This window comes from Motacilla alba, chromosome 2 (genome assembly GCF_015832195.1).
Source record: "Motacilla alba alba isolate MOTALB_02 chromosome 2, Motacilla_alba_V1.0_pri, whole genome shotgun sequence".
NCBI classification, from domain to species: Eukaryota; Metazoa; Chordata; class Aves; order Passeriformes; family Motacillidae; genus Motacilla; species Motacilla alba.
In genome coordinates this window covers 61,012,425-61,025,043 of record NC_052017.1, presented here as the reverse complement: position 1 = coordinate 61,025,043, position 12,619 = coordinate 61,012,425, and the positions used below count along the sequence as shown (strand labels likewise).

At 36.2% G+C, this 12,619-nt stretch overlaps 1 protein-coding gene across 3 annotated transcripts in view; it reads left to right on the top strand.

The window, feature by feature from the left end:
* The window catches only part of CDKAL1 (CDK5 regulatory subunit associated protein 1 like 1), a 379,654-nt gene that overhangs the window by 248,690 nt on the left and 118,345 nt on the right, over positions 1 to 12,619 (top strand). For all 3 annotated transcript variants that reach the window (XM_038130237.1, XM_038130238.1, XM_038130239.1), the window contains one exon: positions 119 to 264. In XM_038130237.1, the coding sequence (XP_037986165.1) occupies positions 119 to 264 (146 nt within the window). The remainder of the gene's footprint in view (positions 1 to 118; positions 265 to 12,619) is intronic.

Genomic DNA, 12,619 nt, shown 5'->3' with positions numbered 1-12,619 from the left:
TGGGTTTTAGAAGTATTACTGCTGATACTTGAATATAAGTATCAGCATATATTAGTATGAGTTTTCTGTATTATTGTCATAATGCTTTAAAGCTGCTTTTTATTTTAATAACTCTTAGGAAATGGCCAAGATTCTCAATCATCCAAGAGTGTATGCTTTTCTGCACATACCAGTCCAGTCAGCCTCTGACAGTGTGCTCATGGACATGAAAAGAGAATACTGTGTGGCAGACTTCAAACAAGTAGTGGATTTCCTTAAAGAAAAGTAAGTCTACTAATAATTGAGAAAATGACAGTGTTGGGTTTGTTGCAATGTCAAGAACATGTGGCTGAAAACACAATTATTTGCAACTTCATAATTAAGGTATGAAAAAAATGAGGTCCTTTAAGCTTTCAAAGTCTTTGAGTTTTCTCTAAGCCCCTTGATGTGGTTGGCCCCTATGTTCAAGCTTCTATAAGCATCTTAAATCTCTGCATGACATGCTTTTAATTTGTCAATATATTTCTAATCTTTTTTTTAAAAATACATTCTTAAATTATGTTTTATACATAAGCTACTATCTATAGATTGCTTGAAGTTGGAGTCACTGAAGTTGTCTTTAATGTGGCTTTGGAGCATTGTACACTGTGTACTAGAGATGATCCAGCTCCAGCAAATGTAAATGGCTTGGTTTTGTGTTTGTTTGTTCTAATAAGTATTTTATGTCCTAATATGTATATATGTCTTATGTAAATTTGCATCAATATAGTAACACTCTAATCTAGCTTAGGGGACTGATGAGTTCTAAATTAATTTCAAAATTATTTCCCTTAATAACAGAGCTAATTGTGAGAAATGAAAGAATGTATCACTAATGCATTTGCTTATGCTGACACCAAGATGAAAGTTACATCTACCTGCAAAGCTTTTGTAACTACAAGTAATAATTTCATATCCAAGGAACTATTTTCTTTGCTTTTAGAAAGTTTAAAATGACATATTTTGATGGATATTTCTGCACTGATTGTCCAAAAAATATGTGTCTGGAGAATAATTTCTGACACCTTGTTTGGCTACTTTTTCTCTTTCGGCTTCCTTTGTTTGTGTGCTTGTTCAGTGACTTAAGGCAGTAACATTGTACCTTTGACTCTTACCTTGCATTAAAATACTGGTACACCAAACCAACTCAACTTTCATAATCAGTTTTTTTTGTGATAATTGAAAAATTGAGAAGTCTGGCTATGTAAAACATGTCATCTAATTGCTGCATGGGAATAATAACATGTAAGAAAGAAAGCAAACCGTGACACAATTGAATCTGTTTTGCAAACTGAATGTGTAATTTATAGGACATTCCTATGCATCTAGGACAACTGATGGAAATGGGGCTGCTTGTCTTCATACAGGTTGATTTGCATTAATTTTCCACCACAAAAAATGCCTATGAATTTTTTGGCACTAAATTTCATGTGACTGTGGATCAGTGTTAGTTTTTAATTAACAGATGTATTGTATTCCCACGTATCTTGAGTGGAACTGTGTCAGTTTATGTCTTAGTTGACTTGAAGTTGATTCATTATTCTCTTCAGTAGTTTTAGCATTGGAAGCTATTATCATAACAGCAGCTGGATTTTCGATAACCCAGGATAGTTGGCACATGTTGGGGCATATGGGGATTTATTAAATAATTCAGCTCTTGCACACAGCAAAGAGTGAATTACTTAATACCCAAATTTAAAACAGCTGGTCACTGAGCATACAGTAATGTATGTCATACGTCTTTTTCCAGGGCTTTTTTGTAGCGAACTTAACAAGGAAGAAAACTGGTTTGATGTCTTGATTTTAAAGAATAATAAACTTTATTTATCCTGCTTATTAAGAAAATACCAAACTATCTAGTAGTTCCTGTAAGAAAATAGTCTCCAGATATTAAGATGGAAAAATCTTTGTACCATATGGCAGCAGGATAAAGAAGCCATGCAAGGTAGAGAAAATGTTTTGGATATTTGAACATGTGCTCATCTGTAAAAAGCAAGGTTTTTTCTTTGCCCTTAAGAGCATAGAGTCTTCGTAGACTTCACTCTTGTGACAGCAGCCAGCTATTACATTCTCATGTAGATATTCCCATAAAGATCTCAGCACAAAAATTACCAGAACTTAACATGGCTGCAGACAAGTCCAGAGCCTAGAGCCAGAACAGCTAAAATTAAATATGTGTTTAAACTACTTTAATAGCCAAAAGGGATTATTTCTATCTCCCATTTATAAAAAAGGTAAAATAAACCAAAAGTAGAACCCCCTATATCTCCTTTCTCTATTGCTGGGGCCATAAAATCATCTAGAAGCTTCCTACACAAAATGTACAAGGACTTACCAGTAGATTCCAAATGTCAGTTTTGTCTCTAGAATGTGACATGTGTTCTAATAATAACTTCACCAAAAGTTTAATTAAAGCAATAATTATATAGGCTGACCAGGTGAAGAAGTAAAGCCATGCATCAAGGAATGCTAATGGTTATCAGTGTTTAATAACTTGCATTCAAACATCTGAGCACATAAAATTAAGTCCAGCAAGTAAAAATGAAAGGAAAAAGGAAAAGAAACAGCCATGTCATAATTTTTGTTTTGGAGCCCCAAAGATATACCAGCTGATTTCTGAATCTTTTTCTCAATCAGGCCAGCATAACACTCTGGGCTTTTTCTCTCCAAGAAGAAAAAAAAAAGCTTTTCCTTCCTCTGGAGAGCCATGAGTGACTGCAGAGGTATCTTCTTCAGAGTGGGGGTTTATTAATATCGTGCTGAGCTCAGAATGCCTTATAGAGAGAGTTCTCCAGGAGTACTCCAGACAGAGTACTCTCTATATTGAAACTCTCTTTTTTAAAGGAATGGAGCATTCTTGACACTCTGTGTCTGTAAAGTTAGTAATGTCACATTTTTCCTCTTTTTGGGGACTCTCTGCAGGCATGAGCATTTAGAAATGAACTTTAAAAATTAGTATTGATGTTCTAGTTCTGGCTTTTGATATGCAACTCTTTTTATTTCAGAGCCACTCTCCCCAACATTTTTGGTTTGCTATGAAGATCAATAGCAAAATGCACAGAATATAAAGCAAGAAGGGCAAATCCATTAGACTGTGAAAAACTGAAATACAGAAAACTTCTTTATACTTTTTTTTTTTGATAAATTCCTTCTATCATATTTTGCACTTTGTTGCACTGAAATTTCAGTAAGTTTGACTATTCAGGAAAATGCTGTTGAGCAGTTGATATGCTGATCTACATACATCTGGAAATCTATAGATAGATGTAGATACATAGGTAGAGATACATAGTTATATTTCCTGAGAATTTATTTTTAAACTGTTCTCGGGAGTGACAGCCTAAAGTGAGGATGTGTTGATTAATGTAGAGGGTGTGCAGAGTCTGATGGGACTAAGTAAGGACTAGTGCCCTGGTCTGTGGTCTCTGGGGACTAATAGAGTCGTCTGCAGGCACTATTCACAAGACTGATTCCTGCATGAGTTTGCAGCTAAATACAGGACTTCTAGAAATTGCTACTAAGTGAATTTAATCCAAAGACAAATTTAGTCTTTTATCAGAAAGTCTTCTTTTTGGTGTCATCATATCAAAATGTGAGTTGTTTTTCAAGTGATCTCAACTTTCAAGATTCAGCATAGATTATATTTCTGAAAGGTGATGTTTGTAGTTGCAAAAAGAGCAAGACAGCTTTAATTATCTTGAAGTTCTGAAACCTAATCCCCTGAAATTTACTTTTGATGATAAAAGCAAACAATTGGAATATATTTGAGTTAAAGAAACCTGAGATCTGAATGTCATATTCTGTAATTGCTTGAATAATCAGCAGTGTGAATATATACCCATTAAAAAGTCCTTAGACTGGTAATGTGTTTTCCAAATTTGCTTTTGTTGCCCAGACTATATTCTCTCACCTTTGTGGTTTGTGAAGTGATTCTGATGTTCATCAAAGTTTATATTTATGTCTCCTATTACTGCTGCTTTGTAAGACACTTGTAAACCCAAAATCTAGACAAATAGAAAAGTAGGGAAATTTAGAGCTAGACTGAAAGATTATACCTTTCTGTTTTGGAGAACAGTGTAATTCTGAGGAAAAGCTAGGTTTTCCTCCCAGTTTGTTTTTGTTTGTGTCCTGAGATAGGAGCTTAACATTAATTGTGGGTGGCTGCTGCTGTTCATTTGAGACTGTCTCATAACTCAGACTGGAAACATCGGAGCTTTCCAGTATCATCAGAAGGCCAGCGAACTTGGTCTGCCAGCGGAGAAGCCACAGCTCTGTCGGGCAGAAGTTCTGGGGTTTCTTTCCATTGGTTCTCCCTTTTCCATTAAAATCAGACCTACTTGAAAGCCTCTCTGAGCCTCCATTACTTTTAGTTGTAATCAAGCCTTGATTTTTTCAGCGTAGGTAGTACATAATTACTGTAGCATAGGTAGATACATAATTCAGTATAGGTAGATACATATTTACTGCGGTTGGAAGAAGGCAGTAAAGGACCTAAAGTAGTAAATGTGTGCAGTGTAAAATAAATCACAAACTTGGAAGGAAATTATTCACTCAAGTGCAAACTGAAGATCTAATTGCCCAGCAAGTTACAGACAACTGCCTGATGTCCCAGGAAACTAGAGATGTTGTCCAAATTGAGAGATGGTGTTACACCGTCCTTTTGGGACAGCTGGCTTCAGCAAGGCTCCCTACTTCCCTGACATTTACTGAAAGTAGAATCGGAGGGCCATGAAAAAGTAATTTTAAAATAACCATTTACTATTTTTATATACCTTTTTCTACTCACTTTCAAAATGCAGGTAATTATGAAGTAGACTGTATCAACTCCCTCACTTTTTTACAATGAGAATGTGTTTCATTTTCTTTCTCAAAATGCACTTCTGTTTCTCAGAGAAAGACATTGTTGAGCTCATTTTGCAGACGTGCAAATCGTGTCCCTAACAAACCTTGACAAGGCTTTCAGATTTGGGCTTTTTTTAATGGGTTTTAGCACATCTGTTCTGTCAGTCTGACTACTGCAAATGCAAATGTCATCTGTTTAAAATCCTTATTACGTTCTCTGCTAAGAAATTGCTGAGTGTATTTGGTACTTATCTGTAATTTTATACCTCAGTCTCTAGACTCTTCTCTCTACTCTGTCTTTTGTCTGCTCTTGGAGTCTGAACTAATCACTTTACCAAACGTGTCTCTTTTTTTTTCTTATGTTTTAAATTAATCAAGTGCCTTTAAAAGGTATTGAATTAGCACCCAAAGCTAGAACATTGATGTTTTTTATCACATAGTACAGAGGTATATTCAAGTTTGTGTCTAGACTTGACCCTAGTGCTTCACGGTGTAGCTTTTGATGGACAAGCTCCTTTTTATCACAGGATTAGTTGTCTTTTATTGTCTTGAAATTTAAATTTGGACTTTGGTAGGTTTATAACCCTTCCTGCCCTGCATTTGATACACAAGGTCTTGGAAAGACGTGCAAGTAGGCAAGAGGTTTCAAAGGTGTTGAACACTTGAAGATCCATTAATTTTATTAGGATATTTTGAACATCAGCATTCATCAACCTACATTTCAAAAGTATGTTTTTCTTTAGAACTGACTGTGGAGAGACAAGAATTTGATTTCAGGAGGTATTTCGGGATAGCTTTTTTTTTTTTTACTAACTAATTGTAACATGATTTCAACCTAGCTAAATGTTATTTTAGGAGGGCAGTCTTTCAATTTTGGCCTGTACAGCACTTTGCCCTTTTCTCAGCTAATGCTACTGCACTCTTACTTTTTAGCAAGGAGATATACTTTTCCTAGAGAGGGAATGGAAGGCAGGAAGGCAGTATCTGCAACTTCCTAATCTTTGTCTTCACTGTTCTACAGATTGTAATTCAGGTTTCAGTCAGTTCATGGAAGATCTCTTTACTGCCATTTTACCAAATCCAGGTTTACAGGATTAGATCTTATGCCACTTTATAAATTACTAGTCACTGTTTCATAGCCACAGTTTCATGCCAGATGCATCAAGAATATTGAAGTTTTCTGGGCTGTCAACTCTCAGTTATCCTGTAGTTTGTACATCTTGTCAGTTCATGTGTGAGCATGTACACATAAAAATACGGAAGTCCCAAGTTAATCATGTCATGTGATGTTAACATAAAAGAATTCCAAATTTTCAGACTACTTTGAAGATTAGCTGACACTAAATGTAACTTCAACCTGTTTATTTTGGGGGAAGATACTGTATAGGAAGCTATGATTTCAAAATTTCTATGCTCTGTAGTTTTTTATATAAAGTCTCTTTGGATTCTGGATCAATTTGGGTCTGGATACTGACCTGTTCAAGTAGGATGTGCATGCTTATGGGTATTCCCATTTTACAGCATTTTCTTCTAAATAATACACATATTTTTCTGGAGATAAGAGAACCATTATGAGAGGGTCAGTTTGGAGTTTTTTTCTCCTGGTTCTCAGGTTACTATTCAACTCCCACAGTAAGAACAGGAGAGTGAAGCCTGGGAAATAAAGTGCTCAGGATGAGCACAGCTTGCTGAGTGCAGACTTTGTGGGCACATGCGGAATTTGCAATTTAAATCCTTTGAGGTCACAACACTGTGATGCTCTGCTTTGGCCAAAATTTGGAGGAATCATTTTGAATGGTTGCTGGAAAGAGAAGACATGTGCCTTTTGATGAAATGTAAAAACAATTTCATCTGAATATTATACTTGGCTTACAATCTGGTTTACTCTTTTTACTAAATATGAGTAGTGAAGTTGCTTAGAGTGATACTCTCTGTATGCAGTTATGATTAGGCTCTCCTTTTTCTGGGCAGCCTCATCTGCAGTTTTCTTCTGTAAAATCCCAATGTGGGAGTATTGTTAGATGATAGAGTAGAAATTAGTAAAGTACATGCAATTCAGTTTCTTCAGTGTAGGAAGATGGTATCTTTTTTTCCTTTTTTCTTTTCCCCCTGAAGGCATGTGAACGTGTTCTTTGGAAATAATGATATAAAATCTGTAGTAAGGATATAAGGAAGGAATGCAGTAGTGGAAATAAGTTTTAAACATTTAATATTTTTGAGTCTAAATTCTTGTTTTTACTTATTGGGATACTATATTTCTCTAGTGTTTTAAGGCAAAGTAACTAAAATCACTTTGGCTTTTTCCTGAATACTTATTTTCATTGTGTTTCACTTTCTTGAAACAGAACCTGGGGAGGGGAGTCTAATTTGTTTTTAAAACAGTAACTTTAATTCCTATCAGGTTTTTTATAGCAGATTGACTTGGCATGTAATTCTAAGTTTTAATTTGCTCCTGAGGTTTTAAGCATATCCAAACTTATATTAAGATGTATATGTGATAGTAAATATGTGCAGATATAAATACAAGGTATGTGTACACCTTATAGTGCTCAGAAGTGCATCAGAAAATTCTGGTGATGGTATTAAATTTTCATATTTCATATGTTTCAGAAAAGTATTTGTTCAATTCAGTGCGTATTTTTTCACGTTTTTGCCATAGTAGTAGGTAATAAATTCATTTTGTAAGCCATGTTATTCTGATCACGTAGGACAATGTGGCACAAAGGAGTTTTTGATGAAGGTGGTAGCTGGCCTGCCAGTAAGGGCTGATTAAATCGACATTTGTTGAACTTTCAGGGAAAATAAGTTGAAAGGAATGAAGAAATGAAAAAGGCAATATTTCTATAGCTGTTTGGTACCTTTAGTGGTTATTTTTTTAAACACAAATTGCTTAAATGAAGAAAACTAAAAAAATGGAAATATACAAAGCCTTTTAAACCTCTTTAAAAGTGTAGCTATACAATTAAAGTTGTTGCCTTCAAGAAGCATGATAATTCTGCTACCCAGAGGTTTTGTCTGTATATTTATCTGGGGACAGTGGTGCAGATTACTTTGGCTAAGCTCAATTTTGTGTTCATGTGCATCTTATGTTGGTCTGTAAATAGTATTCAGGAGTTGATGATTCACCTCTTTTTCAGTAAGAATGAAATTTATAGTTGTAAACTTAATTTTACATGGCAAAATAATCACAGACCTGAAATCTTAAAAGGTTTGTGCATAATACAAATATCTGACTATAACAGATGAAAGCTTATTTTCCACAGCTGAACCACTTATCTCATGCACTTGTATTTATTTTTGTCTTTCTATTTTGCTCCTCATCATTATGTAGACCTGTCATTTTGTTTTGTAGGAGTAATTGACAAAGTACAGGTGTTAAACTGCTTCATAACAGGAGGACAGTAATGCAAGTATGGTTGTATGTAAAGGCACAAGAGCCAATGTAAATTCTCCAGTCCACCTACTGGAAAATTGTAATTCAGATGCTAGTTCAAGCTGGAAAATAGTATGTCCAAACCCCTTTCCCATAGGAGAAGAGAAAGCTAGAGTGGCTGATTGTAAGCCATTTTGTCTTGAATCTGGAGTAAGTGTTTATTAGCAAAACCCAGAGGCCATAGAAGTGAATTATCTTATGTTTTGCTGGGTCAGATGCCTCCCTGGCTGACCTCTGGAGGAGCCATGGCCCTCAGCAGGAGAGGCAGCTTTGAGATCAGAACACAGCTCCATACAGACTTGCAGTCAGCTCTGGGGTAATGCCTTTTGGACATCTCAAACCCCAACAGATTTGAATCAGTCTTCTACAAAAAGCTTTGTATTATGGAAAAATACTGATCTCTCTGAGTTATTTATCTCCCTTGAAGGATTTTTTTTTTGAGACAAACTTCAACATAAGTCTCCAACTTACTACAGAAGTGGTACACGCATCTGAAAAATAGATTGTGTGGTCAATCATAGAGCTGCTGATGAAATTGTATGTGTGTGTGTGTGTGTGTGTGTGTCCCACAGTTAGTGTTTAGCCACCGTGCTTGGTGAACGGAAATCTACTCTCCTAGACTCTGCAGAATGAGGGAGACAGACAGACAGACAGACTGTAGGGTTCAGGTTTCAACAACAGACTGGCACAATTTTTCCACTGCAGTGAGACAACTGCTCCCACACTGTTGACTTAAGGTTTGGGGAGTACCTGCCTCACATACTCAACCCTAGAAATGGCCAAGGCAGCCAGCTGGATTCCCAACTGTGACCAGGGAAGTATTTTTCCATGTAGCATACTCTACCCCTGCAGGGTCCCTCACTACCACAACCTTGCCACACAAATTATTACACCTTTCTGTGAGAAAAAGGAGTCCTTATTGCCATTTATCATAACATAGTGAACAGAACAGTTAGTGCTTTGCCAGAGTATTTCAGAGTGATGTACAATAAGAATGTCCTCGTTGTCTGGTTTTTGTCTTCAAAAATGTTAAAATTTTATATAAAAGATCAGATGTGATTTTGTTAAGATTTACATTCCTGCTTTGTTTATGTCTTTAAAATATCCCATGGAGTTAATGGCAGTAAATCATAACATGCTTTTCTGCTGCTGGCTACCTTAGATAATTTATTTATATTTTCTACAGAATGCAAATTTGTAATGTATTTTGAGAGTTTTCATCATTACAAGAATAGAAGAAGCTGAAGTCTGTTTCTTAATGTATGTTTTCACAAAATACAGCTTTTACTTGACAGCATTTAAGTGAAGTACAGCAATTATGACATTAAGTGATTAAATACTATTTCTGTGTTTTCATTAATAATGCAAATAAACACATTTTTTTTCTTAAGGCAAATGTTCAAATAATTCTTCAGAACAAAAAATTGTTTTGTTGATAGAACTAAATGTGCATTCAAACAGTGATTATGTTTGTACAATGACAGTGGCTGGGGATTTTTAATTCTCTTTTTGTAATGTGGCATCTCTATGGGATATGTTCCCATCCCGTGCATAGAGTTTGCACAAAAATTAATTGCTCCTTCCATTAGACTTCTGGAGCATCCAGAAGTTAACTTTGAGCATCCTCCTTTCACTTTTTAACTCTGTCTAACAAAAGCTTGTTTCACATCCAGTTTAAACCCTCTTTTAATACTCTTGATGAATTCTTGGTATTAATGTAGCCTTTTCTTTTTAAGCTTCTACCCTGAGGTTTGTCCTCTGATCTCTGATCTGCTGGGTTTTTTCCCCATTGAACCAAGAATGTATTTAATTACCTGTTATAAATGTGACTTTTCTTATTTGCCAGAATGTTTTGGGGGTTTTTTTTTTTCGGTTTTTTGGTTGGTTGGTTGGTTGGTTGGTTGGTTTTTTGGGGGTTTTGTTTGTTTGTTTGTTTTAATTTTCTGATGTACTTCCTTCATAAATAAATAGAATGCCTTTATGAGGGGAAAAACACATTTCATCTAAATATCTTATCTTTCTAATAAGTGAGTCCTGAGCCAGAAACTCGCAATGGCATCTTCCAAGTATTTACTTCCTAAATTCAGTGTGTTGTTTTGTGAAGGAAATCACTCACAGTACAAGTTCTCAGTTACTCCAGTAGCACCTGCATTGCCTCCACAGAAAGCCAGGCTCGAAGGCTTGGTGAGGCATAACCTCAAGGTGTGTGTTCTCCTTGTGCAGCTTTCTGCCAAGTTCTGAAACCTGAAGCAGGCCCAAAGAAGTGTCTTTGCTGTGGGAAATGGTGCCTTTCCATTGCACCATTTGATGGTGCAAGTTTGATAGATGCTCATAGCCCAGGGTTATACTGAGATGCCATTGTTGCACTTTGTAGACTGCCACAGTTAATGCAAATTGGCCTTTATCACCAAAACAGGTTTGTTCTAGAATTATTAGCTGTGATTCTGGAGCGCAGGATTTTAAAGTCTTGCATCTTTCTGTTTGCTTTTGCATATATACAATGGATTTTAGGCCTTGCATTATCTTTTGGGAGTTCACTACCATCCTTGTCTGTGAAGGTAGCGTGCATTTTAGCTGGAAGGAAAAAAGGGATTTGAGCTCTCATCACTGATTCTCCTTTTGTTTCTGTTTTCCATAAAGGCAAGGTAACCCATGTAGTTTTTCTGAAGTCCTTCTCCAAGGTGACATCCAACATTCAGCTGTTTTAGCAAAGTCAATGTGCCTTGCTTTTCTCCTAAAACCTCCTGCTTTCCTTTACAGATGCTTATTTTGTATCCTGCCTGCATTTCACCTTCTGTTGAGGAATGTTAGAGAAGAGCCCTAAAGAGCAATCCCTGAACATCTTGTATCTGGTGATGAAGAGTTCAGGCAGGTTAGCAGATACCTCAGGCTCTCAGAGTAGATGAGAGGAATGTTACAAAGTCATGAATAGGGTTCATCTGCTGCTTCTTTAATAGCTCCTTCAGTTAAACCTCACACAACTGCACTCTGCATCATACCTTTGTATTTTTTATATGTGAAGTGGACATTTGAAACCACTTACATGTTTGCTAAGTGCTACTGTGCCTAGCAAAAAGCTGCATTTGCCATAGCTCTCCTTCAGTCTTGGTTAATTTAGAGACACAATGTGCCTGACTTCAGATTTTCCATACTCTTAGATTATTTGCAGTGACTGCAGGAGTCCCTCTGAGGAAAAGAGATTATTTACTTGCCCATAACAGATTTTACTTTGCGATATGCTGTCTGCATGTTTAGCCCTTCCATTTAGCTGTTCTCCTTGGTTAGGTCTAATGAGTGGACTCTGAGGAGGTCTGGGCTGCTCCTGTTACTACATGAACTATTGGCTGAAAGATGTGGGCCTGAAGGATGTTTCTTTGGATACTGCTGACATAAAACACATCATAGTTCAGTGCTTGCTTACACCACCATGTGATTACATGTGGGTGACTCATCTTCTCAGGTCTATAGGTAGATAACTGGGCTTTACCTTCTCCTTAGAATATTTCTTCTCTGATATTTTTTGTTAACGGCAAGCCAGATGACAATTTTTTCTGTCGTTACTGTTTTGAAGGTTCAGTTTTTCCCTAGAAGGAGAAATACTAACATTGAAACTTAGTAGACTGAAAAATGGGATATGTTCTAGAAGAAAAATACAAGAAAAATACAAGAAAGTGAGAACTGTAAAACGTAATGAATATTTTCAAATGTTTTTTTTTCCTGATAAGGTAAAACCCTACAAAAACCTTTAGAGAGATGCTTAACTACTATGTCTTCTACTCAGCTGAAAAGAAAACCCAACCTACTAAAATTTCTGAAACTTCAACACTGGCACTGAAATAGAAGGAAAGGAGGTGTTGTGAATTATAAAGATTTGCAATAGATCACAAAGGCTGAAATATTTTTCATTAATGGACTCAAAGGTGAAATCAATAAATAATTTCTGAAGTTATTCCATGTTTTTCTACCTATTTCAAACATGTCTGAAATTCCCACCCACATGGAATAAGCATTTTCAGAATGCTGTTACATAGATGGTAGTTTTGTATCAGTTGCTCAATATTCTCTCCATAATAAATGAGTTTAAATTGTTTGAGATACAGCCTGTTTCATCCTTAGTGATCCTAATTTGCCACTTCCTTCAGACTTCCTTTTATACCACGCCTTCTGTTTTTCTCAAGGTTGAAGAGCCAGTGTCTGTGTTAGGCCCAACACCTTATACCTAGACATTGGATTTCAGCTTGGGAATTTAGTTTTTGCACCAGCCTTGTGGATCTTGATGCCTAAGAATTCTTCATATTTTGTGCTGGTGTTGCAGATCCGAAAGGG